This window comes from Mus caroli, chromosome 17 (genome assembly GCF_900094665.2).
Source record: "Mus caroli chromosome 17, CAROLI_EIJ_v1.1, whole genome shotgun sequence".
Taxonomy (NCBI): Eukaryota; Metazoa; Chordata; class Mammalia; order Rodentia; family Muridae; genus Mus; species Mus caroli.
This window is the reverse complement of record NC_034586.1, coordinates 30,443,546-30,470,713: the sequence shown is the minus strand read 5'-3', so window position 1 is coordinate 30,470,713 and position 27,168 is coordinate 30,443,546. Positions and strand designations below refer to the sequence as shown.

The window sequence follows — 27,168 nt, the reverse complement described above, 5'->3', positions numbered from 1 at the left end:
GCCTTCCCGTGCACAAGCTGATGGGATAAAAGGCACCGTCAGCTACATCAGCTCCGCTGAGACCAGGGAACCCGAGTTGGCTGAGGAGAGGGGTTTTCCCGTTTCCCTCCCTAATGAGCTGTGTCCAAGTTAAGGCATGCTGAACCTGAAGTGACAAGCCACTCAGGTCAGATCCAGAAGCAAATTCCAGGAGTTAAAAAGAAGGTACCGTGGGCTGGGGTGTGCTTAGGGGTAGATGCCTGTGGAGGGAGAGGTCACGCTGACATTAAGAAATGAAGTTTATTTCCTGGAAGAGGGAAGATATAAGGTAGTGGTTAGGAGGAGCCTGGGGCTCCTGATGAAGGCTCTTCTGGATGCAAGTCCAGGGACAGCGGAACCCTCAGCTGAGACACCTGCACGCTGGCACACACCCTGAGGGGTCCCTGGGACTTCGGCTCCGATGAGAGACCTTGGGTAGGCACGAGATGCCTGGACATCCCCGCTGGCCTGGCCTGTGCTGTTCCAAGTTCTCCTTGGGAAGAATCAGTCTGAAGAGAGAGCAGAGTGCAGGGCAGTCACCATAAGGAGCCTCTCCCTTCCTGAAGTGTCTTCCCCCCCTCCCCACAGCACTCCCAACGGAGTGCTGACTCTCTCCTTGTTCTCAGATCCCCTCATCCCCTGCTCCAAGCTGTTTCTGTGCTCCCAAATAGCTGTGTCTGTTACAGGGTCCCCAGATTCCAGGATAGAGCCCCAGCCTGCTGCATACAGGCCAAGTGGAGAATCCTGGCACACACCGATACAGCACTCTTGTCCCGGGTTCCCTGACCTTCCCGAGTGACTTACCACCTGAGCACGGTCTCTGGGAGCAGAGGAAGAAGACAATACCCATGATGGTGCCTAGCACACCGAGGCCAAAGGCCACACCACACAGTGCATTCTCTAGGAGATCCGAAGGCAGGGCGTTCTGGGGTACTAGAGCAGAAAGGCAGAGGTCATCCTGGAGGCCCAACTGGGGAGTACTCCACCCGAGGGACTTGGGTATCCGGGATAACGAGGAAGAATTGGATCATGGAAGCCCGAAGTTGGTTAGAGTGGAGACTAGACTCAAGGAGTCCAAGTAAAATTAGAGGGCCCCTCCCACAGGCCTGGACCTTTTCGCCCCTTGAAGGACCGGACTTCCACGGAAAAGGGTCTCACCCCAATAGGCAATTGCCGTGTAGCGGTCAATCTCGTGCGTCACCGTGCAGGAGTAAAGGTCAAAGGGTTCTGGTGTGAAATTTAAATAAGAGAAAGCCTGGAAGGTCAGCCCATCGACGGCTGAGATGGACGTGGGGCTAGCTCCCTCCACAGGGGCCGAGTGAAGCTGCCAGTTCACGGTCAGGGTCGGTGGAAAGAGGTTGCTGATGAAACAGACCAATGTGTTGGGCTTGCCAAACTCCAGGGGCTTCAGTGTGAATACCTCCGCCACAGGCAAACCTGGGAGGGGGTGTATCAGGAGAAGGGGAAAGTTTAGACAGTGCTACTGTTTGGAGAGTTGAGACGACGCGTGTAGGGGAGGGCAGACAAGGAACCAACAGAGAGATGAGGACATCTGGGTTCCAAGAAGGGTCTTCCTGGCAAAAACTGCAGCTAAGACACTGTGTGGACGGACCCCTCTGCCCTGACTTCCTGTCTGTAGCCAGGTTGGCATCTGACACTGGCTTCTTGTTAAAACACAAGCTCATCCCTCCATCTTGCCGGGCACGGTAATGAGAATGCATACAGTGGGGTCATGAAGTTCAATAGATTTCGATGCCTTCAGCTGCCTCCTCCCCATCACAAAACATGGTACAGACTGTAGCTGACAAGAGAAGTGTTGACGTAGAGAAGAAAAACCCAAACAGAGCCAGGAGGTAGGAAAAGTGAGAGATAGTGTGGAGAGGTTGGGGGGAGTAAGATGGCAGCCCTCCCTCCACCCCCAAATGCCACTCCTTGTCCCTGACCTCTGGACACTGGGATTTGACCTTCAAGCTGCGGGCTCACTTCCCGCATCAACATCTCACAGAAGCTTTTGTCAAATGCAATGGCAGAGGCATCTCCCTGACCCTGAGCCCACTCAGCAAAGTCAGGCAGTCGGGGCACTCTGGTGTTCTGGGAGAAGTCGAAGGAGAAGAGTTCGTCCTCGTCATAGGTCTCCGAGAGCCCTATGTTGGGAATCCCGTCCTGGCAGAACAGAGTGTGCCGGAATGTGTGGTTCTGTGGGCCATCCCACAACACTGGGGTAGACGCTGCAAAGAGACAGTGAGTTCAGGGCTTGGACACACACACAGTGAGGCCTCTATATTGGGGGTACAGCAGAAACATGACCAACCCCCCTACACCTGCTGCTTAAGTTCCTCCTCCCAATGGGAGGAGGGGGAATCAAGGAATCTTTCCAAAGTTCCTTACACATACAAAAGCAACTGTGTACACCTGGGAAGTAGAGTCAGGCATGGTGACTCACACATGTGATGCCAGTCCTTGGAATTGTGGGCAGGGGATCTAAAGTCTAAGACCACCCTCAGCTACGTACAGCCAGACTGGGGTGCACCAGTCTCCGTCTCGAAAAATCAAGCAAACAAAAAAAGAAAGCAAAAGTGTCCGGAAGGCAGCAATGGGCCAAGCCCTTCTGCTGCTCGAGTCTGTGCACAGCTCAAAGGCACCAGCCATGGAGTCAGCCTCAAGTCCTCTCCAAGCCCAGGACCACAGCACAGTGGACACCCTCACCTAGTCCAGAGGCCACAGATGTGATTCCCACATTGAGGGGTGTGGGGAAGGGCCATGGCCTCCCTAAACCATAATGATGTGGCCCCGGGCTACCCCAGACACAGTGTAAAAGTAAGCCAGTCTCTGGACCTGCTTGGCCACTTCGGCAGCACCTGGCCCTCTCTGACAACCTATTCCCTGACCTAAACACTCCAGACCTTACACTGACAGAACTGGGGGGCCTGAACCCCTGGCTGCAGGAAATAACAATCTTCTTTGAAACTCCTGACAGGAATCCCCCAGACAGCAGACTTTTCAGCAAACACCCAGAAGAGCAAACACTGTGAGAGGGACCTTCCAGGTTGTTCTTACATCCTGCCCCATCCTTCCTGGAGAAGAAACTAAGAGACAGGTCAAGACTGTGGGATGACAACAGACTATGGTAGGATCCTTATTGGAAAAATGTAAATTATTTCGCAAACTTTTGAGGCTGAGTCTTGCTATGTAGCAGAGGTTGGCCTTGAACTCTTGACCATGCTGCCTCCATTTTGACGGCTGGGATTACTGTCCTGCACCACCACACATGGCTTGGCAATAACTCTTATTTTGCTCCAACCCCAGCTCTGTCATTTCCCCACTTGCTGAACGTGCCCAGGTCCTTTAAGTCAGCAGAGTCTCATTTTCTTCGTTTGAAAAGTGGCTAGCACATAGACGGAGAAATACATGGTTTGCCTGCCATTCGTGAACAGCAGCCCTCTCCCTCAGGGTCTGTTACCCTTTCCACTGCCACAGAGCCCCGCCCAGCATTCAACAAGTCCAAGGATCATCTATCTGCTCTGTTGAGTCCCCTTGTCTCGACCGCCCTCAGGACGCACGCAAAGGGCAGCCAGCGTCTTACCTTCGAGCACCGCCCAGGAGTGGGGCAGCAGCCACAGAAGGCGCAGCAGCCTCAGCAGCACAGCTCCTGACTTCTGCTCATGCTCCATACCTTAACACCCACAGTAAATGGGAGCTACCACTCGAGTCTCGGGTGCCCAGCTCCCTTCCAGATCCATCACGTTTCGACAGAGCATCTCCAATAGCAGCCCGTCTTATCTCGGCTAAACCAATCACAGAAGCGAATAGTTTGACATCATCAGTCGCTGAGGAGAAGCTTGGGTCCAGGCACCTCTTTAAGACTTGGCTCCGAGGCCAGCGGGGCCCGGAGGGCCTCTCTGGAGACCTCCGCCCCCTGGTGGAAGGTCGGGCTCCAGCAGGTAGCTGCCTGGCTCTTCAGAGCAGCGCCGCCTGGCGGCAGAATTCCAAAACGGAATAGAGTCTTTTCAGCACCATCCGCATGGCTCTCAGACCCTCCCAAGTCTCCTTCCAAAGAAAGTTGGCATTGAATGTGAGGCTACAAATTCCAAGAGGAGCGCAGCAGGTCACTCGTTTTAGGTTGCATCTTCCATAGCTGAGTACTTGGAATCAACTTCAGCCTGCAAATATCGAGTAAAAAATTCCAGAAAAAATAATTCGGAGGGCAGGGGTGTTTTGTTGTGTTGTTTGGGGGAGTGGGGTTGAGGGGTGGCAGGGGGGAAGGGGAGAAGTCTCATGTATACCAGGCTGGTCTAGGATTCACTCTGTGTCTGAGGATGACCTTGAACGTCTAATCCATCTGCCTCCACCTCCCCAGTGCTGGGATTACAGGCAAGCACCATTACATCTAGTTAATTCTGTGCAGGGGAGTGAACCCCAGGCTTTACAAGAAGGGTTGAGACAGAGTCTCACTACATAGCATGGGCTGGGTTGGAATTCACTGTGATCTTCAAGCCTTCACAACCATAGTTGGATTACAGACAAGCACCATCGTGCCTGTTTTAGTTGGTGCTGGGAATTGAGCCCAAGGCTTGAGGAGGGCAGACATGGTCTCACTATGTGGACAAGCAGGGCCTTGAATTCAGTGATCCTCCTGCCTCACATTCCTGAAGCTGGGGCTACAGGCATGGGTTACCACACCCAGGATAGCAAGTTTTGGATTTTGCACTGTTTTGAGCCTCCTAGGGCTCATCTTGCCTCATGACATCTCCTGCCCCAGATGTGAGTCATCTATTTCCCTGGTGTCTCATGCCATACTTGCCACCCGCTTGTGTAGTCACTGAGCTACTACCTGGGCTGGACTGTCACTGCACTGAGTGCTTGTGTTCTAGTGACCCTTGTTTTAACTAAGAGTGTCCCCAAAGGGCAAGAGGAGGAGACTTGGAAACACTGATGGTGGAGCTTTAAAGTGAAAAGGTGAGAGCTGTAGCTTAGCAAAGTAAGGAGATGTGGGGTTGGAGAGGTGGCTCAGTGGAGTGGTTAAGAACACTGACTGCTCTTCCAGAGGACCAGGGTTCAATTCCCAGCACCCACATGGCAGCTCACAATGTATGTATGTCTGTCTCTTTCTGTCTCTCTCTCTCTCTCTCTCTCTCTCTCACACACACACACACACACACACACACACAGGGGAGGACAGACAGACAGACATTGGTTGTCTCCTTTCACTGTGAGTTCTGGGAGTCAAACAGCTTAGCAAGCTTTACCCAGCACACACTTTGAACACTCAGATCTGCTGAGCCACTTTGCTGGCCCCTATCTTAACTGTTATAACGTGTTGTTGTTGCTGTTATTGGTGTTCTTATTTATTAACGCTTTATCACATATATGAAACACAGTGCATGTGTGTACACGTACACGAGGAAGGCATGAGGCCCTGGGTCACATTGAGTCAGCAAGCAGAGAGCAGTGCCTGCCACCTGCTAGCTAAACACTGGTGGGGTAAAGTTGCTCTTGGCTCTCAAACCCCATTTCTTCCGCCAACACCCCAAGAAGGTATTTCTATTTCTCCCTTTTATCCAATCAGGGAGCCCAGCCCATACTTAGAGCAGGTCATTCTTCTCGACTTAACCTTTTCTGAAAACACCTTTATAGGTGCACCCATGTGTCTTCATGGTGATTCTAAACCCAGGCACACTGACAAGTCGCTGAAACTACCAACAGCAACTGAGTGTGGTGAGGGCTCGGGTCTGCTGTCAGAGCCAGGCCGTCCAAGCGTCCAAGCGTCCTCTACAGTGCATGCAGATCTTCAGAAGACCGCAATCATGGTACAGTGCAACCTGCAAACAGCTTTATTGAGATGAACAGGCGCCCCTGGTGGTGATGGAACCACACACTGAAATACATTACTGGAGCTGGTCAACTTCTGGACAGGGAGTGGTTTGCTGGTGAAGACATCCAGGTGGTGGTCATGTGGCTCAGATTCATGCTGTCCAACAGTCCGTATCCAATGCCCTGGTGGCCTAATACCAGAAAAATGTAGACGAGGATTCAAAGAAGATCAACAACATCTTTGAGGGTGAGAGGAGACTCAGCTGTTAATAGCACCGCCGCCGCCGCCGCCGCCGCCCTTCTACAAGACCTGAGTTCAATTCCTAGCACTCTGGGAGCATACTGGTTCATAGTGGCTCTTAACACTACTAGCTCCAGGGGATCTAACGTCCTCTTCTGGCCTCCTTAGACACCAAGTACAAACACGGTGCACAAGCATGTGGGAAAACACTACACCCACACTCACGCCCATGCCCACACGGTAAAATTAAAGAGACGCTCTCATGCTGAATGAGAGGACTCTCTTAGTAGCCAGCGTGTCACTGCAAATCCAAAGGGTTTGGAAGTCCATGCTTGCTACCAGAAATCCTACTGATAGGCCTATCCTGAAGACCAGGCTTTCCCTGTGTGACAGACGCTGTGGGATTTGTTTGTTTGTTTTTCGAGACAGGGTTTCTCTGTATAGCCCTGGCTGTCCTGGAACTCACTTTGTAGACCAGGCTGGCCTTGAACTCAGAAATTCGCCTGCCTCTGCCTCCCGAGTGCTGGGATTAAAGGTGTGCTCCACCATGCCTGGCTGACACTGGGATTTTAAAGTTCCCAGGGGAATTCACCACCACAATAAGTGTGTGTGTGTGTGTGTGTGTGCGCGCGCACATGCGCGTGTGCATGAAATGTCTGTTGCTACAAAATGTCTGTTGCTTTAAGCATTTGCTGAAGTCTTGAAATAGATCTCTTATGAATAAGGGATCCGCCACCACCATCTTTAAAATGTCCCCTGGCAGGTGGTGAGATGGCTAAGAGCACTGGCTGCTCTTCCAGAGGTCCTGAGTTCAATTCCCAGCAACCACATGGTGCCTCACAACCATCTATAGGGGGAACTGATGCCCTCTTCAGGCAGGCAGTTGTAAATGCAGCAGAACACACATACATTAAATAAATGAAAAATTTTTTAAAAAGAAATTTAAAAAAGAGAGAGAAAAGAAATGTCCCTGAAGGCTCCTGTGTAGAAGGCTTGGCCCCCAAGTTGATGAGGCTATTGGGAGGTAGCAGGAACATTAGATTGGAAGACCTAAGTGGAAGCAGGAGTCATTGGGAGCATGAACTGAAAGACATCACAACCTTTCCCTCTCCCTCTCCACTACTCAGCTACCCAGCTCACACCCTACCGTGTACCACCTTGCCATAGGCCCAAATGATGGGACCAAATGACCGTGGCTTGAAACCAGGAGCAAGAACAAGCCTTCCTGTTAAGTGATGTCATTTGTCACAATGCTGGAACCCTGACATGTGCGAGTCCTGCAAGGCATATTCTCAGGAACTTAAAGTCTAGCAAGGACCAACTAGCTATAGATACATTGTCTACCTGAGAATGCGGGACTGGGGGTGATGCTCAGGAGAACTCCTGCCTGGCGTGCCTGAGGCCCTGGCTTTGATTCCCTGAACCACACAGCAGGGATGGGTGGAGAGTTTAGGAGGTTTTAGGAAGCTGGGGAACAAAGAGGGCATTGGGCAACTTTTAGGAGCTGTGAAGGTTCTTCTTGATTGCCAGTTTGATGGATTTAGAATCACCATGGAAACAGACTTTTAGATGTATCTGTGGGAGAATCCATTCTAGGTTGGATTAATTGAAACGGGAAGGCACTCTGAGTGTGGCTGGCATCATACACAATGCTGGGGTCAGAGAGGAAAGCGCTAAATACCAGCATATCGGTCTTCCCTTGACTCCACGTATGCCATAGCCAGCTGCCCCTCACTCCTGAGGCCCCAACTTTCCCACTATGGTGGCCTGTCTCCTCAGACTGAGCCTCAGGATGCTCTGCCTTCCTTAAGTTGTTTTTGTAAGGTATTTTATCATGTCAGTAAGGAAAGGATCCGACATGAGAGACTGGAAGGAACAGCAATTTGACCAGAATGTGAGAAAGGAGAAAAGCATTCCAGGTCAAAGGCGGCCTCTCCTCCTTTTCAGCCTCCGTGACGTTCATGTGAAAGGCTGTAAGGGCTGCCCATGTGTCCCTAGAAATCCAGAGTAGAGTTGGCCATGTAGGCCCTGACACAGCACGAAGAGGGTCTGACTGACTCAACTGGCAACACAGAAGACACCAGGAAACACTCCACGGATGGATGCAGCTCAGTGGTAGATGCTTACCATGTGCTGGTACTGAGCTCAATGTACTGTGTGGCAGAGAGAGAGGGCGGGGAAGGAGGAGGAGGAGGGAACAAATAAAAAGCCAGAGCATGACGCAAAATAATACCATCATCACCACCATCATCTATTTTAAGAAAGGCCTCACTGGCTGGCCTGGAATTCACCATGTAGACCAGGCTGGCTTTGAACCCATAGAGATGTGCCTGCCTCATACTCCCAGAGTGCTGGGATTAAAGGAGCTAACTTGAGCATTTCGAGTGGTTTTGATATCTCAAACCACTGCAACTTGAGAAAACCTAAAACCACTGGCTAACTGCTCCATTTGTCAGGAATGAAGCTGTTAATGGGCCTTCCTTCCGATCACGGATGAGATGATGAGGAAGTTGGCTCAGAAGGGCTTGGCTACCAGGGTCTTACTGAAAGATGAGGCTGAGCCTGGTGGTGCAGACCTGTACTCCTGGCTACTCAGGGCCTGGAGTACAAGATCGCAAATTCAAGGTGGGGCCAGGAAGAGGAAACGTCTAGTTTCTTTGGAAGGTTAGTTACGTCAAATTACGTTTTGCTGGGGCACACAGGTGAAAGGATGTTTTATTATAGCAGACTCGTGAAAAGAGCTGTGATGAAGGAGTATAACTGTGACCCCACAGTGGGGGAGGAACACTGAGCACTGGTTTGGTTTGCTCCACCTCATTATTCTTCACTAGCAACACACATGCATTGGTTCACCTTACATAGTGTTGTTGAGCTCAACTTGTGGTAACACTGCCATTGAGAGAAACTCACCCAAGAACTGCTCAGGAGGTTCCTGCTGCAGCTTGCTGCCTTTGGCAGCCTCACCTCAGGCTGGTTGGTGAGCCTGGCGATTTCTTCAGGCTTGAACTAGCGCTGCCTGGTGTCTGCTTGATGAAGGAACTGGACTGTAGCTGCCTGTTCGTGTGTGCTGTCTGTCTGCCTAGAGGACTGGTCTGTGGCTGCTAAGTCATATCTGGTGTTTGCTCTGGGACTGAACTGCCAAAGATCAAGACGATTGAGCTCACCCTCAAAGAACTATTGCTGAACGGGGACACTTCCCCCATGTCCTAGTAACCTTTCTCTTCGCCTACTTCTGCTGGGTGGTGGTTACAGGAAAGGTTGAGCCCTTATTAAAAGGGGGTTGCAAAAAATCTGTCTCCAGGGCTACCCAAAAGTCAGTTTGAGTCTCAGAACTTGCCTCAAAATAAATAAATAAAAATAAATAAATAAATAAATAAATAAAAGGTAGGTTAGAAAAGTCCAGTAGCAAAGCCTTGTCTAGAATGTATGAGGCCCTGGGTTGCGGGAGGGAACAAAGGGGAGGAGGGAAGGGGAAGAAAGATGGGCAGGGCGGGCAAAGAGAATATGATCTTAAATGCTTTAAATTTGGAGTGCTGTGATGAGGTGGAAGATGAGGGGACACCCGGTGCAGCTGATGAGTCTGATTTGGAGAGCCATGAACACACAGGATGCAACAGAGGGTAAACCACCAAGTCGACTACGCTGAAAGTAAACAGGGTAACCTCATTAGCTACCACCCAGTGCCCAGGCAGGAGATCGAGCCACGCCTGGAATCCAGGCTGGTTTGTTTTGTTAAGAAAGACAGATGTCCCTATGTAGTTGAAGCTGGCCTCAAACTCATAGCAGAGCGGCCTTAGCCCACAGTGCTGGGCTTGCAAGCACACTAGACTGAGAGAACCGGATATATAAAATCAGTTTCAAAGATGTTAAAGAGGCAGGAAGAGCCCAAGGGAGGAGGCTGCCTGCAGCTGCGAGAGATGGATGTGCAAGATCAGACACTGCCCAGCCCCTGAGCCAGGACCCCTGTCTGTATCCGCTGCAGCCCTGTAGACACCGGCAGGGGCAGCAGCAGCAGTGGAGGAGATTCATCTGCTGAGAAGCTGCCACCAAGCTCAGGATCTCGGGGGAGCTTCTCCCAGGAAGCTGTCCAGACTTCTGCAATGGGTACCTCCACCAACAAGGGCCACAACTGTCAGTCACCCGACTGGAGGCTGAAGCATTAAGTTTCTGGGGTTTTCCGTCGATTTTTTTTTTCAGAGCCTACTGCTGGCAGAATCCACAAGGAAGCCAGCCAGGAGGGTGGTTCTTCAGAGAGTAACTAACACTATATATGCTAAGAATCTGGAGGTGCTGGGAACGTCTAGCAGGGGAAGGATGGAGGCTGCCCCAGGTGATGGAGGCACACAGCAGGTAAGGCGCTAACCGGCCCACTCTGGATGCAAGAAGGGCTGAGGAGTATCAGATCTGCAGTTATAGATGGAAGGCGCATTTACTGAGAACACTCTCCGAACTGTAGTAGGAGTCAACTCCAGATTGTGGTGGGCTGTGGAGGGGGTGGTGAGGAAGAAACTGTCGCTGTGTGTGCGACAGCGGAGACGGAGGGTGGGGGAAGAGGCAGAGAAAAGATCTAATGCAATGAAGTAACCTAAGCAGTTCATCTTTGTGAAAATGGTGCTTCTGAGGCTTGTGAAACCTGTGCCCAACCCCCTTTTTAATTTATCTATTTTTATTTTATATATATTAGTGTTTTGCCTGCATGTATGTCTGTGTGAGGGTGTCAGACTCCCTGGAACTGGAGTTGCAGACAGTTGTGAGCTTCCATGTCTGTGCTGGGAATTGAACACTGGTTGGTCCTCTGGAAGAGCGGCAGCCAGTGCTCTTAAACAGTGAGCCATCTCTCCAGCCCCATCCTGTGGCCCATCTGATGAATCACAGTAGCAACTGTAGCCAAACACAAAAATAAAACAACATGAAGAGCTCCTGATGTTGTAGAACAGCAATCTCCTTCTATTTGTACGTGTCTAGGTGGGGAGATTTCAAGAGATTGTTTTTATCACTCCGCAGGGGGGACACTCTACACTACTTTCTTCCACTTACAGTTCTGGAGGTGGAACCCAGGCGCTCACATCCTGGACAAGCATTCTCTGTGGGAACACAAGCCCAGCCACCCACCTGGAATTCCAGAGTCTGCAAGCCTTCTGCAGGCATTTAGGCCAAAGAGTGACCAAGACTCTGCCCTTGTCCCTCCTTCCTCAGGCTTCCCAGGCTGCTCTACCTCCCTCATAGACCCCTCTGCTCTCTACTGATCTTCCCTGGAGTTCTGTCCTTAACTCTCTTATTTATGGATACTAAAATGTGAATTTCACAACATTTCCATGTTTCATGAAACATTCTTGCTTTTAAAAAAAATCATTTTAAAAAATGTGAAGCCACTCTTAGCACCCAGGCCATAGGAAAACAGTGGACTAGCTTTGGCCACAGGGCCGTATTTTGCTGAATGCTAGTCTGTGTGTGGTCAGAATCAGGATGGAAGCTCCAAATACAGTCACCTTTTCTGCCTTGCGCTTAGGAACTGTGGCCCGGCACTAAGCATGGTGTATTCTGCAGACAACAGGGAGTCCTGAGATCTTCTGGGCAAATAGCAGCAGTGAGTGGGCGGGCAGTGTGGGAGGGTTTAGGAGCAGGTGTGGCCAACTGTGGGGCAGGAGGAACCAGCAAAGGGAAGCCAGCCTTACCTGGAGGCTGCAGGCTAGCCAACCGTTCTCCACTGGCTAAAGTGGGATACAAATAGCAACAAGCCCGGCCATTTGTAGCCACTCTACCAACAATCTCCACCAAAGGTATCTGAGAGCCCCCCCCCAAACTGGCACAAGCCAATGTGCAACTGTGTCCCCCACTTTTACACTTGCTGAAATCCCCTGCTCTCCACATGACACTGTTAGTATTTCTGTGCCTCTCACCGGGTGGACTTGAGCAGTCTGCACATCTGACACTGTTGGCCCTGTCCTCTCTCCTACTTGGTCTGGGCCCCGACTAGCCTGGAAGCACTCTCTAGTTCTCCCTCCGGCCTCCCGACTCTGGCCTCTCTGGTGTTCCCTTTTCACAGCTATTCTTCCAGCTGCTGCTTGGTTTTTCTGAGGTGGAGTCCTGTTATAGCCCAGGCTGCAGGAAACTGTGTAGCACATGCTTTGTACTCAAATCAGTTCCCCTGCCTCAGCCTCTCAAGTGCTGGGATTATAGGCGTGAACCACCACACCTGGCTTTAAGGACTCCCCTGGGGCTTTGTCTTCAACCTTTGTCCTTCTTGCAGGACGCAATTGCCCTGAACGGTATTTATGGCCTCACCCCCTCCCTCTCCCGTTCAGCACATTTGCTGGCATCTTCCAAACTCAGAACCACACAGGTTCTGATCTGGAATCCACCCTGACATTCCTCCGCGTGTGGCGGCTTCCACTCGAAAGTTGGGCAGCTCCAGCTCTCAGAATGTTTTGTCTGAAGGGAATCCTGTTCCCCGAGGAGTAAAAATGCTACCTACCTGTTAAGTCGACTTCAGCAGAATACAGTAAAACGAGAGACGTTTCTGGCATGGAAACCAACCAATTCTGGAGGCCAATCTGGTGGTACATGCCAGAAATCTCAGCACTGGAGAAGCGGAGACAGGAAGGTCATGAGTTCAAGGCCAGTCTGGGCTAATAGACACTACCTCAAAATAGAACAGAACAGGATGGCAAGGATGGGAGAGAGAAGCTAACCCTGGTTAATGTGATATATAAGGTGTTACAGGCTCAGGTTGTGGGACTCGAGAGTGACCACATGGGCCTTGAGCTGTCACTCCTAGGCCACAAAGGCCTCCAGTCTGCGTTCAATTTCTCACTCTTTCAGAGAGGATTCGACTGGTTCTTCTTGAATTAGTTATGCGCCCATTAGGCCCGACAGTGGCCAAGCACAGTATCACCTCTTAGTATTGCCAAAGAACAGAGAATCGCCGGGCGGTGGTGGCGCACGCCTTTAATCTCAGCACTTGGGAGGCAGAGGCAGGAAGATTTCTGAGTTCAAGGCCAGCCTGGTCTACAAAGTGAGTTCCAGGACAGCCAGGGCTACACAGAGAAACCCTGTCTCGAAAAACCAAAACAAACAAACAGAGAATCCTCACCAACCCCTCAACACCGCCATCTTCAACATAGCCAACTGCATGAGATCACTCTAGGCACGCAGGTTAGGCTGAATCGGTGTGTTAGCCGGGTGTGGTGGGTCACACCTCTAATCCCAACAGCACCAACACATTAGGGGTCTACAGAGGTCTACTCACCAACACTAAGCATTTCACAGGCAGATCAGCTCAGAAACCTTATAGTTCCTTCCAATGGCAATAATCCGGGGCTCGGGAATGACACCATTGGCAACTCAGTCACCCAAGTCATCAGTGTGGAAGTTATCCCAATAGATTAAACTTTCTCAACTGAGTTCTAGCAACTGACCTGTAATCTCATGAGTGAGAGTGCTCCATATACCCCCCTTTTTTGTTAAGATTATTTTAAATTATGTAGGTTATGTGTGCAAGTGAAAATGGATCCCTGTGGCCAGATATCTACAGCTACCCTCTAGGTTGGTCTTGAACTCCTTATCTCCTACTTCCACCTCCCAAGTGCTGTATTTAAAAGCAGGTGCCACAGCCGGGCGGTGGTGGTGCACGCCTTTAATCCCAGCACTCGGGAGGCAGAGGCAGGCAGACTTCTGAGTTCAAGGCCAGCCTGGTCTACAAGTAAGTTTCAGGACAGCCAGGGATACACAGAGAAACCCTGTCTCAAAAAACAAAAAGAAACAAAACATAACTCAGGAGCTGAGTTCTAGCATAGGTCAAAAAGGAAAGCCCAGGGAGCCACCATCTAATACGCAATTTCAGGGTCGTGGACAAAACCCAGTGGCAGAGCACGTGGAAATATGGCTTCATGTCCTAACTACTAGCCATGCCTGGCCACTGAGAACTTGAAAATATGGCTGGTGCCACCATGAAACAAATCTAAACAGCATGTAACAGATTTAAATTCAAGTTGCTACTGCACAGGACAGTAGCTTAGGCCTTTAACAAGTCCAGGTGATGCAGCAGACACAGGCACGATTGCCTGGTTCTTCAGGACACAGCAGTGTGCATTGATAGATGAGGAAGGGAATGGTAAGCTCAGGTGGATATAAAGTTGTAAGGAGAGGTGAGGACAACATGCATGGACAGAATAACAGCAGCAGATCCGATGCGCCGGACAGCACACATCAATTCTGAGCATGCTCCAGTGTCTGGGGTTATCCAGGCAGGAATTTTTAATAGGAAGTTCCACTCAAGAGAACTGTCTAATCTAATGGTGGAGTTGAAAGGCTTGAGTCATTGAAGATGTAGAAGCATTCCAGACAAACAGCAGGAACCAGCTACCCAAACGTACAAAGGGGAGACTGGGGGTCGGGGACATGACAAGCATGGGCAATGTCAGGGAGAAATCAGAAGTGGACCCTGGGGTGGACAGCTGGGAGGTCCGGCTAAGTAGGGTGGTGAGGTCACACTCTGGGGCTGCATGAAGTGGGAAATAAGAGAACTGGGAGGAGACAAGCAGGGAGAGTCTTGTAAGTCCAGGTCCTGCTGTGCAAGGAAGTTGAGAAAGCCACGGAGTACTTACAGACAGGGTAGGTACCGAATAGGGTTTTCTTTTTGGGTAAGAGAGCAAAATGGACAGGAAGTTACTTAGGTTAACAGAGAAAGGTGACCAAGTCAAAAGCAATTTCCTTCAACTGAGAAGCCCCGATAAAATAAGAGACATGCCCTGTTCTATACACGGAGAATACAGGTGGGCTGCTGGTGCAGAGTGGAAATTCAGACCATACCTTCAAAGACAAAAGACAACAGAGATAAACGCGAGCTTCGCACTTTAAGTCAACTGCATTGTTTTTAAGTTGTCACCCTAAACTTTAGTAGGATGAATTCAAGACTGAGAAACAAACTAGTAAGACCGGTCACAGAAACTCTTAAGAGTATAGACGATGTCAGGAAAGAACCATGATCAAAACGAGCAGAATTATCAAAGTAGAAGCTCTATGTTAATAATTGGTCTACCTGTACAGGATCAGAGAAAGAAACACGGGTGGTATACTTCGAAGGCAGGATTCGGCTATTTTCAAGTCTCAAAGAGGAAAAAAACAGTTTAAGAAATTCGAGGAACCCCACAACTCCTCCCGATTAAAACGTCAAATCGAGCGCGCAACATCCAAGCGGACCCCCCCGTTCCAGGGAGGCTCGCCCTGCAGTCCCGCTGCTGCAGCCAGGACCCGCGTGCCTCCTGGGACCACAGCATGGGGCCGCGCGGATTCTGGCCAGAAAGTGCCAGGCACCGCCTCAGACCGGAGCCGGAAGAACCTATTCCCCCCGCCGTGGTGCGGGGGGGGAGGGGGGGGGAGAGGCCACCGGGGCGCAGGCCCGCGCGCTCCCGCCACACCCATCGCCCAGCGAGGTGGCCCCGAGGCTCGGGGCACACTGAGCCTGCGCACCGCGGCTCTCCGGGCGACCCGTGCCTCCCCTCCCCCGCGACCAGGCACACCCTTGCGCATGCGCTCTGTGCTTCGTAGGGCTGCGGCAGCCATGCTGAACCCGTACCGAGAGGCGAGTGGGGGGGACGGGGGCGACCACAGGCGCGCGGGAGGCCGGGGACCTGGTGAGGCAGCAGCCTTAGCGAGGTCTGGGGTCTCGGGACACAGGTCTGGGCCTTGCAGTCCCTGTGACCCCGTGCACGACCCTCCGCAGTGTTCGGAAACCTCGCCCTCGTGGCCGTAGGGGGGGCAGACACGTGACTCGCCCCAGCCAGTCGGAGCGCTGCTGACGTGGCCGCGCGGCCCCGATGCTTTCCCCCACCCCCAGCGGCTAGGGAAGGGAGGGGCTGGGGGCTACGCCCCCTCCCCCAACGCCTTCTCGGCTTCCGGGGGGGTTGACACCCCGGATTCCGTGCTCCCCCCCAGCCGGGCTGAGGGCGACTTTCGAGGGCCCCCCCGTGGCTCCTGGATCCAGGTGAGCAGGGGCCCCTGGGGCGGGGACGCCGTCGGTCATTTAAATGCATAAGCAAAGGTGGGGAGTGGGAAGAATTCTTGGGGTTCAGGAGAAAAATCCCAAGGGGGAAAGACTTGTCTTTCAAACACCTGACAGCCAATGGGAGTGTGGACTGGGGCCAGCGCAAGAGGGCCACTGTGGGGGAGGGGAATGGCCAACCTCGTGCCTACGTACCCAGCGGAGGGCAAAGGGGCGAGGCTGGCGTGTGCCCCATGCACCCGTCCCGGGGGGTGGGGGGGAGTCAGGAATCGGGAGCCAGGTGAGATGGGATGTTTTGAGCGGGCGAGGGGAGGGCGACCCCGTAGGCTGAGTGGGAGTGTTGGTCGTGGGATGCGAGAGCTTAGGAGTTGGCAGCTCTGGAGGTGAACTGGTGTGGTTCCATGGCGCCGACTCCCTGCCTCCCCAGGGACTCCCTAAGCTCCCTTTGTGTCAAGGGTAGCGGGCTCGCCGTCGTCACATGGCGTGATGGAGGCTCGGCCGAGTTTGTGTGCTTTTCACGAGGACGCGGCCTGTGGGGCCTGCTGTTCCCAGCTGCGCAGCCCCTCCGGGCTCTTAGCTGTTTGTCTCTGCCCCAGGGTGGGGAGGGCTCAGCGGCCCAGAGCCTGGGGGCCGCCTGCGAGCGCAGTCCTGGCCTGAGGTGGGTGCTGGGAGGGAAGAGCCAGCGTGGTCCGAGCCTCCCAGTCTCCGAGGTCTAGGGTTTCTCCGGGTGGCATGCTCTACTGCCGCCCTCCTCCCCTCCCCCTGCCTGGAACAGTTGCCTCCTTGTGTGCTGCGGGGGAGGGAACGGAAAGGAGGAAAGAGTTACTTTTCCAAATTACTAAGTAGCAGCAGCCTCCCCTGTGACTCATGTGGGGGCAGGGAGGGCTGGGAATGACTGGGGCGCAGTGATTTTCCGGAATGCAGGGAAACGGGAGCGTCGTCTGGCTACCCTTTCTCTCTAAGGCCCAGCAGTTTCCCCGCTCCCCGAGTTCTCTCCCCACCCCCACCCCACCCCACCCCCGTCGGGCTTCGGCCCCGACCCGCCAGGCCCAGGTGCGGAAAATCCAGTTTGGAGGCCGGGCCGCCAGGGGGAGGGGAGAGGCCTCTAAAGTTGCTGTGTCATTGCCCTGCTCGCCGCAGCCACCCGGGCGGGGCCGTGCGCACTCGGGCGACCGGGGCCTGGGCCCCGGCGGGGAGTGCAGGGTCTCTGCTTCCCAGGCGCACTTCCCCCTTGCGGGGTCTGCGCTTATCTTGCGGTCCAGAAGACGGGAGCTTGGCCGCCATGTTAAGTGCAGTGACTGAGGTTCGAGGTCGAGGGCTCCTGTGGAGGGAGGGTCGCCTGGTTGCAGTTCTAGGACCTAGGCCAGTTGGGGCTATAACTGGGGGATGGTGAGCCCGCCTTACAGCCCCTCACCAACGTTAATTTACTTGCCCAGACGTGCACACCTGTCTTTCTAGCCAGGGAAAGGGGAGTTTGGGAGCGAGAGGTGTGTTCTGGGGGGATAGACGCTTTTACTTTCGCGCGAGGGGCTACCCCAGAGTTGCTTTTGCCATCTGACCTTGAGAACTGGCTGGTGGTTCCTACTTAAGTCTCGTTTCGAGTCCCAAGACAGCGAGGGGGGAGGGGCGAGACAGCTCCCAAAATGGCTCCTGCCCCTCCTCGGAGGCGTCCGGCTGCGGGCGGGGGGAGGGGAGGGAGGAGGGCTGCAGAGCGGCGCCGCCGCCGCCTCCTCGGCTCGCCCTCCTCCCTGGCGCTGACCGATGGAAGAGGCGCTCCGTGGGGAGGACTCCCGGCCCGATGGGGGCGGGGGGCGTCAGCTCGCCCACGCTGGGGCGAGATGGGGCCAAGGAGCCGTGCGCTGCGCCCGCTCTCCCCACCCTGACGCCGGGAAAGTTTGCCGAGGTCGGTTTTTAGGGCATGTGGACGCCTTGTGCGTTCCTAAGGCAGGTAAGTGCGCGAGAATCTGCAAATGCGGGCGGGCAGGGTATGGGCCCCGGGGGCTCGCAAGACGGGAAACACTCGGGGTGGCCTCGCATCGTTAGAGCTGAGGATTTTAGGGCAGAGCGTGGCCTTTGCTATCCGATTACTTTGGTTCGGGGAAGACGAGGTTAGCCTTAGAACGCTCCAGTCATGTGTTGGGTCAGGGGACGTTAGATCGCGTCGCGGGGTTACTGTGGAGCGCTCAGAGGTCTCAGCCGAGAAGCAGGCCGCGACTTCTAAGATGGCGTCTGTCTTCCTTGTTTCAGATTCTCCACTGCGGCGGCCTCGCAGCCAAGAACCTTTCGCCGGCCCCGCCCGCGGGACTCGTCCCACACTGCGCCCCGCCCGCGCCGCCAATGGAGAAGCTGCAAATGGCGCGACCAGCCTGCCGCGGGCGACCGGCGGAAACTCGGTGTGTGCAAGCCCGGGAAGGCTCCGTCAGACCTGGAGGTGGGGACAGCGTGTTGCAGGCCCCGGGGAGATGGCGCCTACACGCCGTTCGGCCTCCATCTCTCCCAGGGCTCGCCAAGCCAGGGCGCAGCCAATTGGCTCGGAGACATGGCGGGGTGCCTTTTCGCCTTGGCTCTCTGCGGCACTCTGCTGCCGATAATGGACGCCTTGGAACTGGAGTTTGTGACGTCATCCTTCAAGCGGACCAATAGGAAAGGCTCCCGCGAAGAGGCGGGCCTGCCCCCTCGCCTTTGCTTCTCCAGGCGCGTGAGCGGGCGAGCACGCGCAGAGGGGGCGGGGGAGCTTGCGAGCAGGGTGGCGCGCATGAGCAGCGAAGCTCCGCCCCTCCGGCTATATATAAAGCGCTGGCGCGGGGCTCGGCGGCGCCATTTCGCGCTGGAGTGGAGCAGCCTCTAGGACGAGCTGGAGGATTGCGCCTACTGACCCAGCGTCTCGGAGCCTCTGCGGGCCGCCAGTACAATCCACGTCCATCCGCTTGGAAATGGACTTCGTCCGGGCCCGCGACCGCTCCCGGCGGACAGTGCAGACCCCATAGAAGCCCCCGAGGCTCCCCTTTCTCGGGCCCCGCCCAGTCCTCGGTGTCTGTCCACCCCTCTACTCCGCCCTCAAGAGGATTTCAAAGATGGAGGCGGCGGCTCTCTGAAACCCCTTTTTGGTGCTCATCCGCCTCCATCGGTGGTCTGAAGGGGCTCTCGTGACCCCCCGGCGACCGCGGCGGGAAGAGGGGACCCCTGTCCACCGGCGGCAGGCCGAATTGACGACGGTGTCCAGTTTCGGGGACTGCCGGGTTTGCATACTGCGTTCTCCTGTGGCTCTCCGGCCGGCAGAGGCCGCCGCCATTTTCCTGCTGTCGCCGCCTGCGGAGCGCGCCAAGCTGCCGGAGTTGCGGGGAGGACGGCGCAGGAGACAGCGTTCGCGCCGGTCCCGCAACGAGGCTGACGCCTGGAGGGCCAAGGGCAGCGGCCTTCCCCCCACTTCCCGGGTTATGCTGGGCCCGGCGGTGAGGGGAGCCGAGGCTACCCGGACTTCACGCAACTGAGCGGCGGCGGTTCCCTGAGGTCAAGATGCTGCAAAACGTGACTCCCCACAAGTACGTCTCCGCCAACCGTGTGTGGGAGGGGGGTTGGGGGGCGGCGTTCCGGGGAGCGGCGGGCGGGCGGGCGAGGCGCGCTTCCGCGCCGCAGCTGTTGACGCGAGCTCGCGGAGGGGGCTGCGACGGTTTTGAAGCGGTGGCGGCGGCCCAGGTACTGCGTCTGAGCAGCCTGTCGGTTTCCGCGACGCGGAGGCCCATTCGGCCAGGACGAGCGGGACTGCAGGGTGGTGGGGGGGTGTGCGCAGATCCAGCCTTGATTTGTCATCGTGCTTGTGGGGGGTCTTGGCTGCTTCAGTGCCGGTAGAGTTGCCATGGTGACAGCTTGAGGGTTTGCCAGGGGGATTCCCACTGGGTGGAGGGGTCATCACGCCCAAGACTAGGTTTCTGCTACATAGGTACTGGCTGCCGTTGAAGGTCTGCTTTCCTTCGGCGGTGGGTGTGTTTGGATAACGTTGAGCTTCATTCAGTGGGGAGGAGGTGGTTTCGAGACTCAGGGCTCAGTTCACTGCAGATGTAAACAATGAGATCTGGGTCTAGTGTCTTAGCCATTAGGAAACACCTGGTCTAGACTAACCACAGGGAGCCTGTGTGGTGATGGGAACCTCTGTTAGCCTTTAGTCTGAGGTACAGTGGGAGTCGTTAGGGACACTGTTTTTGTAGGGGGGGGGCGTGCTATCTAAATTAGGACTTGCTGACGCTGACCTTGACTGTAGGGTGCTTTTTGTTGTGCCTTTTGAAGGAGACTTGTTTGGTTGATACTTGATGGAGGTCTGGCAGTTACTATAGAAGGGATATTTGACATGCTTCCTTTCGTTTAGTTGAGGTTAGGTTGGTTTTTTGTCTGGTTCCTATTATGGTCTTGAAGCCCCCCAGAGATTGAAAAAGATAGTACGATGAGTTCTTTTAGGTGTGATGATATTAAGATTTATTCTCCCTTTTCTTCACTGTCCTCTCTGTCTCAACCACCATGGCAACCATTAAGTCCCTAGTGAGGATGAAGCTTCACTTTCCTAGCTCCACCCATTTTTGCTTCAGATTCTTCTCCATAAGGCTAGAGTTGTCATGTGACATTGGTTTTGTATTTATTTTAACCAAGCAGCTCGGCAAACTACACGGTGTAAGCTAAAGATGGACAAAAACTATTGTTTAATTAACTCTTGGCTGGTTGCAATTCACTTCACTTTTTTTTTAATTAATTTATTTATTTACTTGTTATGGAGACAGTTTCTCTGAATAGACCAGGCAGAAATCTGTCTTGTCTGCCTCTGGCTCCCAAGTGCTGGGATTAAAGGTGCGTGCTATCACTGCCCAGCCAAAGTCTGGCTTTGCAGGGTTGCAGAGTGCAAGTTAGCAACATTTTCTTGATCTTTCATGTTATTACCACATCTAATTCTGCTTCCCCTTTTTGCAGGCTCCCTGGGGAAGGGAATGCAGGGTTACTGGGGCTGGGCCCAGAGGCAGCAGCACCAGGGAAAAGGATTCGAAAGCCTTCTCTGTTGTATGAGGGATTTGAGAGCCCCACAATGGCTTCTGTACCAGCTTTACAACTGGCCCCTGCCAATCCACCACCCCCTGAGGTGTCCAATCCCAAAAAGCCAGGACGGGTAACAAACCAACTGCAGTACCTGCACAAAGTAGTGATGAAGGCTCTGTGGAAGCATCAGTTTGCATGGCCATTCCGGCAGCCTGTGGACGCTGTGAAGCTGGGTCTGCCGGTGAGTAAGAGGCTGGATGGGCATGAGCTGGAATGCGTGAGTTGGGGGTGGGTGACCTAGCATAGGTGCTGCGGCCCCTAGGGAGTTCCCATTCTCTTAGAGCAAATAGCCACCAGAGTTGTAGATTCTTGGTCCTTTGTGCTTGTTATCTCTATCTTGGCATTTCTCACCTTGCCTCCATGTGTCCCTTAACTTTTGTGCCCTGGCTCCATTTTACAGATTCCCACCCCTGGTTGGGAGAGGACCACGGTGGCCAAAATTCTTAGCTTCTTCCTTTCCCTCATGCAGCCCATGGATAGCCATCCCCAGAGGTAATGTCACAGGATGGGAAGTTTGCAGAGTGGGTGGGAGGTGGGTGGCTAGAGAAAAGGTATCAGAAACCTCCTAGTGGGAATTAAATTACCTTTTTCTAGACTGTAGTTTAATTGGGGCCGCAGTGTGGGCAATATTCCTTAATAGCTAGGGTGTGCGTGTGGGTGTGTGTGTTTTGTCTGTTGGTAGTTGCCCTACAATAGACATTTTCCTGTGGCTCTGAACTGGATTATTTTTTTTTGTTTTTGTTTTTAGGATTATCACAAAATTATAAAACAGCCTATGGACATGGGTACTATCAAGAGGAGACTTGAAAACAATTACTACTGGGCTGCCTCAGAATGTATGCAGGATTTTAATACCATGTTTACCAACTGTTACATTTATAACAAGGTAAGCTTATGTAGTAGCTGCTGAAAGGCAGTACTGGTCCTTAGTCCCAACAGGGCTGGAAGTGCTATCCAACTAGTTAAGGTCTAAGGAGGCCTGACCTCCAAATGGTGTTGTTAGATGTGGCTTCAGTGTTCCTATAATTAAGTTATTTAAGTAGAACACATTTTCATATTTGGGGATGGTGGCCCTGTTTCTCAGAAAGCTCCAGAGACCTGAGAAAAGCGGGATCTGTAACTCAGAAGCTCTGCTCTCGTATTTTCAGGTTGTAGGGGGTTAGTGTGGTATGATGACCTTAAGTACTAGTGAGGGTATGGTGTCCTGGAGCTGGGAATTCTTGTGGGGATGTGGTGCTTGTGCTAACAATTGAACATTTCTGTGCTTGTTCCTGCAGCCCACCGATGATATTGTCCTAATGGCACAGACACTGGAAAAGATCTTCCTACAGAAAGTGGCATCAATGCCACAAGAGGAGCAAGAGCTTGTGGTGACCATCCCTAAAAACAGCCATAAGAAGGGGGCCAAGTTAGCAGGTAGGAAGTGGTGACCTAAAGACAAAGCTATTCGGGTGACCTGAAGATACGAATGAGCAACACTTACCTGTTTATTGTTACTGTTTTGTAGCACTCCAGGGCAGTATTACAAGTGCCCATCAGGTGCCTGCTGTCTCTTCTGTGTCGCATACAGCCCTGTATACACCACCACCTGAAATACCTACCACTGTCCTCAACATTCCCCACCCATCAGTCATCTCTTCTCCTCTTCTTAAGTCCCTGCATTCTGCTGGACCCCCACTCCTTGCTGTATCGGCAGCGCCTCCAGCTCAGCCCCTTGCCAAGGTATACATCAGTAGGTTGATTGTTCAGGATGACTAGGAAGAAAGGGGTTAAAAGAAATGGACCAGAATGACTGATTCCCTCCATCTTTCTACTACAGAAAAAAGGCGTTAAACGGAAAGCGGATACTACCACCCCTACACCTACAGCCATCCTGGCTCCTGGTTCCCCAGCTAGTCCTCCTGGGAGTCTTGAGCCAAAGGCAGCAAGGCTCCCTCCTATGCGCAGAGAGAGTGGCCGCCCAATCAAACCCCCACGAAAAGACTTGCCTGACTCGCAACAGCAACACCAGAGCTCTAAGAAAGGGAAGCTGTCAGAGCAGTTAAAGCACTGCAACGGCATCCTGAAGGAACTGCTCTCAAAGAAGCACGCTGCCTACGCCTGGCCCTTCTATAAGCCAGTGGACGCTTCTGCTCTTGGCCTTCATGATTACCATGACATCATTAAACACCCCATGGACCTCAGCACTGTCAAGGTACCCACTGCATGGGGCAGATGGGCTGCTCAGGCAGGGGCTGGAGCCTGGGGACCAATAAAGCAATACCCATGTCTCCTCATGGGAACATGGTAGTTTTTCATTCTGTGTATCTTGCAAAGTTGTACAAGGTCACATACTTTGAAGTCCTTGTTTTTTACAGTTAAGGATAAGAGTGGGGTTAGGGAAATGTAATGGAGGAGAGATGGCCTTGGTCACTTAGAAATGTTTTCTTCTAGACATAGATATTTCTTCAAACCTACCCCAAATCTTTGGACTTCAAACTTGAACCCCAGGGCACAGATCCCTAAGGTCATCCCCACTTGTTTCAAGAGAGGGCTGCTCTTGAGTCGGGTTGGCAGGGAAAGATGAGACTCTGCCCGTGCAGCTTCTCATGCTGCCTCCTTCTGCAGCGGAAGATGGAGAACCGTGACTACCGGGATGCACAGGAGTTTGCTGCTGATGTACGGCTTATGTTCTCCAACTGCTATAAGTACAATCCTCCAGACCATGATGTTGTGGCTATGGCACGAAAGTTACAGGTGAGTGTAAAAGCTGCAGTTGAATTTACTCCACAGTAACTGCCTATAGGGAGAGTTTAATTTTTGCTGTGCAGTTAAACTTGTAACTTTGCCAATCTTTTATCAAGTTGGAGCTGGTGTGCTGGGTGGCTGGGCATTAAACACAGTTTTGAGTCTCCCTGTCTTTTTTAGGATGTGTTTGAGTTTCGCTATGCCAAGATGCCAGATGAGCCACTGGAACCAGGACCTCTACCAGTCTCCACTGCCTTGCCTCCTGGGTTGACCAAATCCTCCTCAGAGTCCTCCAGTGAGGAAAGTAGCAGTGAGAGTTCCTCTGAGGAAGAGGAGGAGGAGGAGGAAGATGAGGACGAGGAGGAGAGTGAAAGCTCAGACTCTGAGGAGGAAAGGGCTCATCGCCTAGCAGAGCTGCAGGAGCAGGTAGCTCATTGTGTGTGTTGTGCTCTGTAATTGGGTAAGAACTTGGACTAAGTTAAGACCAAGAAACAATTGGGATCAACAATTTCACCTTTTTCCTGTGTAGCTTCGGGCAGTTCATGAACAACTGGCTGCCCTGTCCCAGGGCCCAATATCTAAGCCCAAGCGGAAGAGAGAGAAAAAAGAAAAAAAGAAGAAACGGAAGGCAGAGAAACATCGTGGCCGAATTGGGATCGATGAAGATGATAAGGGGCCTAGGCCACCTCGCCCACCTCCGCCCAAGAAATCTAAGAAAGCAGGTGGTGGGGGTAGCAATGCTACTACACTCAACCATCCTGGCTTTGGAACTTCCGGAGGAAGTAGCAACAAGTAAGGATTTAAGACCGTGTCTTAGGGTATTGTACAAGCCAGCTTGCATGGAGTAAACTCCTTACTGACAATTTCTTATTACCCATAGGCTACCTAAAAAGTCTCAAAAGACAGCTCCACCTGTCCTTCCCACTGGCTATGATTCTGAGGAGGAGGAAGAAAGCAGGCCCATGAGTTATGATGAGAAGAGACAGTTAAGCCTGGATATCAATAAGTTACCTGGGGAAAAGCTGGGTCGAGTAGTACATATCATCCAAGCCAGGGAACCCTCTCTACGTGATTCAAATCCAGAAGAAATTGAGATTGATTTTGAAACACTCAAGCCGTCCACACTTAGAGAGCTTGAGCGATATGTTTTATCCTGCCTTCGAAAGAAACCCCGGAAGCCCTACAGTGAGTATCAGATGATTGATGTCCATCAGTTAACATTGCAGCACAGTAGCACTTGTGAGGACAGCAAGGGGGGGGTCTGGGGGGGGGTGCACGTGTGTGTTTGTGGCAAGCAGCATCCAGGATGACTGGGCTGCTTCAGGAATGGAAGTTGGCTATTCTGGGAAGACTCAATAGAGTAAGTCCTGACTTTCCCCCTCCAGCTATTAGAAAACCTGTGGGAAAAACAAAGGAAGAACTGGCTTTGGAGAAGAAGCGGGAGCTAGAGAAGCGGTTGCAGGATGTCAGTGGACAGCTCAACTCCACCAAAAAGCCTCCCAAGAAAGGTATTTCAGACTGCTAAACGTTATATTCACTCTTTCTCTCCTTAAGTTGAATGCTGGGACTTGAGCAGAGGACTGGCTAGCTAGCAACTAGCCCTTGTGACTACCTGACAAATGAAAATGTCACATCTTCTACCTTTAACTTTACAGCGAGTGAGAAGACAGAGTCATCTGCACAGCAAGTGGCAGTGTCCCGTCTCAGTGCTTCTAGTTCCAGCTCAGATTCCAGCTCCTCGTCGTCATCTTCCTCTTCTTCAGACACCAGCGATTCAGACTCGGGCTAAGGGGCCAGGCCAGATGGGGCAGGAAGGCTCCGCAGGACCGGACCCCTGAACCACCCTTCCCCACTTTCCCTTGCTGTGACACTTCTTCATCTCACCCCTCCATAGGAGAGCTGGCTCTGCAGTGGGGAGGAAGGCAGGGACATGGACAAAATACGATGGAATTCCTAGCCCTCTTGGGTGTGGTGTCCCTGTTGAGGATGATGGGGGTGGGGCAAGGGTATGGGTGGGAGTGGGGATAGGCCTGGCATAAAGCCCCCTGAGCTGTAGCTGTCCTGTTCACTTCTAAGGGCCCTGTTTTGAGGTTTTAATTTATTTAAGCTATGTGGTAAGGCTGGGGGTGTGTAGCCATGGTCCTCCCTCCAGCTTCCATGGGGAGGGAAGAAGAGGGAGCTTTTTTTGTTTTTTACATTGACTTTTTTTTTCTACTTTTCCCTTTTACTTCCACTCCATTTGGGGCCTGGGGATTTTAGTCACCTCTCCAGTTGGCCCCAAGACTGTCTTTTCTTTCTTGAGTCTAACATGTAAATAAAGAAAATATTATTGAAGTTTTGAGTTAGTTTTCTTAGTGAGATTTTGTTTCTGTGTTCAAAGTGGCTCAGAAGAAATGGTTGAGCCAGGCGTGGTGGCGCACGCCTTTAATCCCAGCACTTGGGAGGCAGAAGCAGGCGGATCTCTGAGGCCAGCCTGGTCTACAGAGTGAGTTCCAGGACAGCCGGGATATACAGAGAAACCCTGTCTCGAAAAACCAAAAAAAAAAAAGAAAAGAAATGGTTGAGTATTATTGGTGCTGGGGTGGGTGGCAATTGTTCTGCTTGATGCGGTGCTGGGTATCACATCACCATTAGCCATATCCCCCAGTTGGCCCCTAGGTCTGGTCTGTCTTTTAAGAGTGCCAAGAATTGAAGCCTAGAGTCTCAAACATGCTAGACAAGGACTGGTACTAAGTACATATCAGTGACCAAACAGGTAAGGGGATAGCTTAGCAGTTTGAGTTCAACCAGGTTATAAGGCACTCCACTCCATCTTAAATTCCAAGTCTTCATTCAGGAGCTGTGTGATGCACAGCTCTTCGAAGTGAGGCTTTAGTACAGTGGGGTGGGGAGTTTAGTGTACCAAAGGAAATGGGAGCAGAGGCTGAGGAGTGTCCAAAATCGTGACAGTTCATTCTGCCACAAGTGAATCAATCTATACCTGCAAGTGGAGAGAGAAGGTGGTGAAAAACAGTAGTTAACCTCTACAGGAAGGAAAGCTAGCTAAGCCTAGACCTAAGAAGGTGAATTCTGAGGTTTTTAAAAGTGGGAGGAATTTCCCTGGGATTGTGACAGGAATTTAAAGGCAAATGGAATGGAGTAGGGATTTCAATTGAAATTTGAGGGGAATTTTATAAGGTTTAAAAGTAATTGGAAAGGGCTGGTGAGATGGCTCAGCAGGTAAGAGCACCCGACTGCTCTTCCAAAGGTCCTTAGTTGAAATCCCAGCAACCACATGGTGGCTCACAAC

The 27,168-nt window shown here is 52.5% G+C and overlaps 3 protein-coding genes across 5 annotated transcripts; 2 read left to right on the top strand and 1 right to left on the bottom strand.

Moving 5' to 3' along the window:
* Nucleotides 1–242: 242 nt before the first annotated feature.
* LOC110312714 (class II histocompatibility antigen, M alpha chain) lies at nt 243–13,810 on the bottom strand. Its single transcript, XM_021186557.2, has 6 exons — nt 13,320–13,810; nt 3,602–4,178; nt 1,962–2,246; nt 1,177–1,455; nt 823–951; nt 243–527 (listed from the first exon to the last, which is right to left on the bottom strand). Exons 2-6 carry the CDS (start codon nt 3,687–3,689, stop codon nt 523–525), a joined length of 786 nt encoding a protein of 261 aa, XP_021042216.1. The 5' UTR covers nt 3,690–4,178; nt 13,320–13,810; the 3' UTR covers nt 243–522.
* A 1,807-nt stretch (nt 13,811–15,617) lies between these two features.
* Brd2 (bromodomain containing 2) lies at nt 15,618–26,224 on the top strand. Of its 3 annotated transcripts, none has more exons than XM_021149731.2 (13): nt 15,618–16,055; nt 18,321–19,615; nt 21,030–21,333; nt 21,901–22,038; nt 22,430–22,568; nt 22,660–22,874; nt 22,972–23,346; nt 23,760–23,888; nt 24,060–24,305; nt 24,409–24,671; nt 24,760–25,064; nt 25,265–25,387; nt 25,535–26,224. In XM_021149731.2, the coding sequence occupies exons 2-13, from the start codon at nt 19,590–19,592 to the stop codon at nt 25,666–25,668; spliced, it is 2,397 nt and encodes a 798-aa protein (XP_021005390.1). In that variant the 5' UTR covers nt 15,618–16,055; nt 18,321–19,589; the 3' UTR covers nt 25,669–26,224. The 3 variants fall into 3 exon arrangements, with proteins under 3 accessions (XP_021005390.1, XP_021005392.1, XP_021005391.1); XM_021149733.2 differs by lacking the exon at nt 15,618–16,055 and adding an exon at nt 21,553–21,644; XM_021149732.2 differs by lacking the exons at nt 15,618–16,055; nt 18,321–19,615 and adding an exon at nt 19,726–19,769 and having other exon boundaries at nt 25,535–26,220.
* Nucleotides 18,030–18,686, top strand: LOC110284109. The gene has a single exon (XM_021149734.2). It carries the CDS (start codon nt 18,044–18,046, stop codon nt 18,662–18,664), a length of 621 nt encoding a protein of 206 aa, XP_021005393.1. The 5' UTR covers nt 18,030–18,043; the 3' UTR covers nt 18,665–18,686.
* Nucleotides 26,225–27,168: the final 944 nt, after the last annotated feature.

What these genes read in the sequence shown, in the direction of transcription:
- LOC110312714 (XM_021186557.2), bottom strand. Translation starts at nt 3,689, where the DNA reads ATGGAGCATGAGCAGAAGTCAGGAGCTGTGCTGCTGAGGCTGCTGCGC. An exon ending in TCAAATCCCAGTGTCCAGAG is followed by an intron (nt 1,456 to 1,961) that starts GTCAGGGACAAG and finishes ACCCCCTCCCAG; the next exon opens with GTTTGCCTGTGGCGGAGGTA. An exon ending in CACGGCAATTGCCTATTGGG is followed by an intron (nt 952 to 1,176) that starts GTGAGACCCTTT and finishes TTTCTGCTCTAG; the next exon opens with TACCCCAGAACGCCCTGCCT.
- LOC110284109 (XM_021149734.2), top strand. Translation starts at nt 18,044, where the DNA reads ATGCGGGCGGGCAGGGTATGGGCCCCGGGGGCTCGCAAGACGGGAAAC.
- Brd2 (XM_021149731.2), top strand. Translation starts at nt 19,590, where the DNA reads ATGCTGCAAAACGTGACTCCCCACAA. An exon ending in CAAAACGTGACTCCCCACAA is followed by an intron (nt 19,616 to 21,029) that starts GTACGTCTCCGC and finishes CCCTTTTTGCAG; the next exon opens with GCTCCCTGGGGAAGGGAATG. An exon ending in CAGCTCAGCCCCTTGCCAAG is followed by an intron (nt 22,875 to 22,971) that starts GTATACATCAGT and finishes TTTCTACTACAG; the next exon opens with AAAAAAGGCGTTAAACGGAA.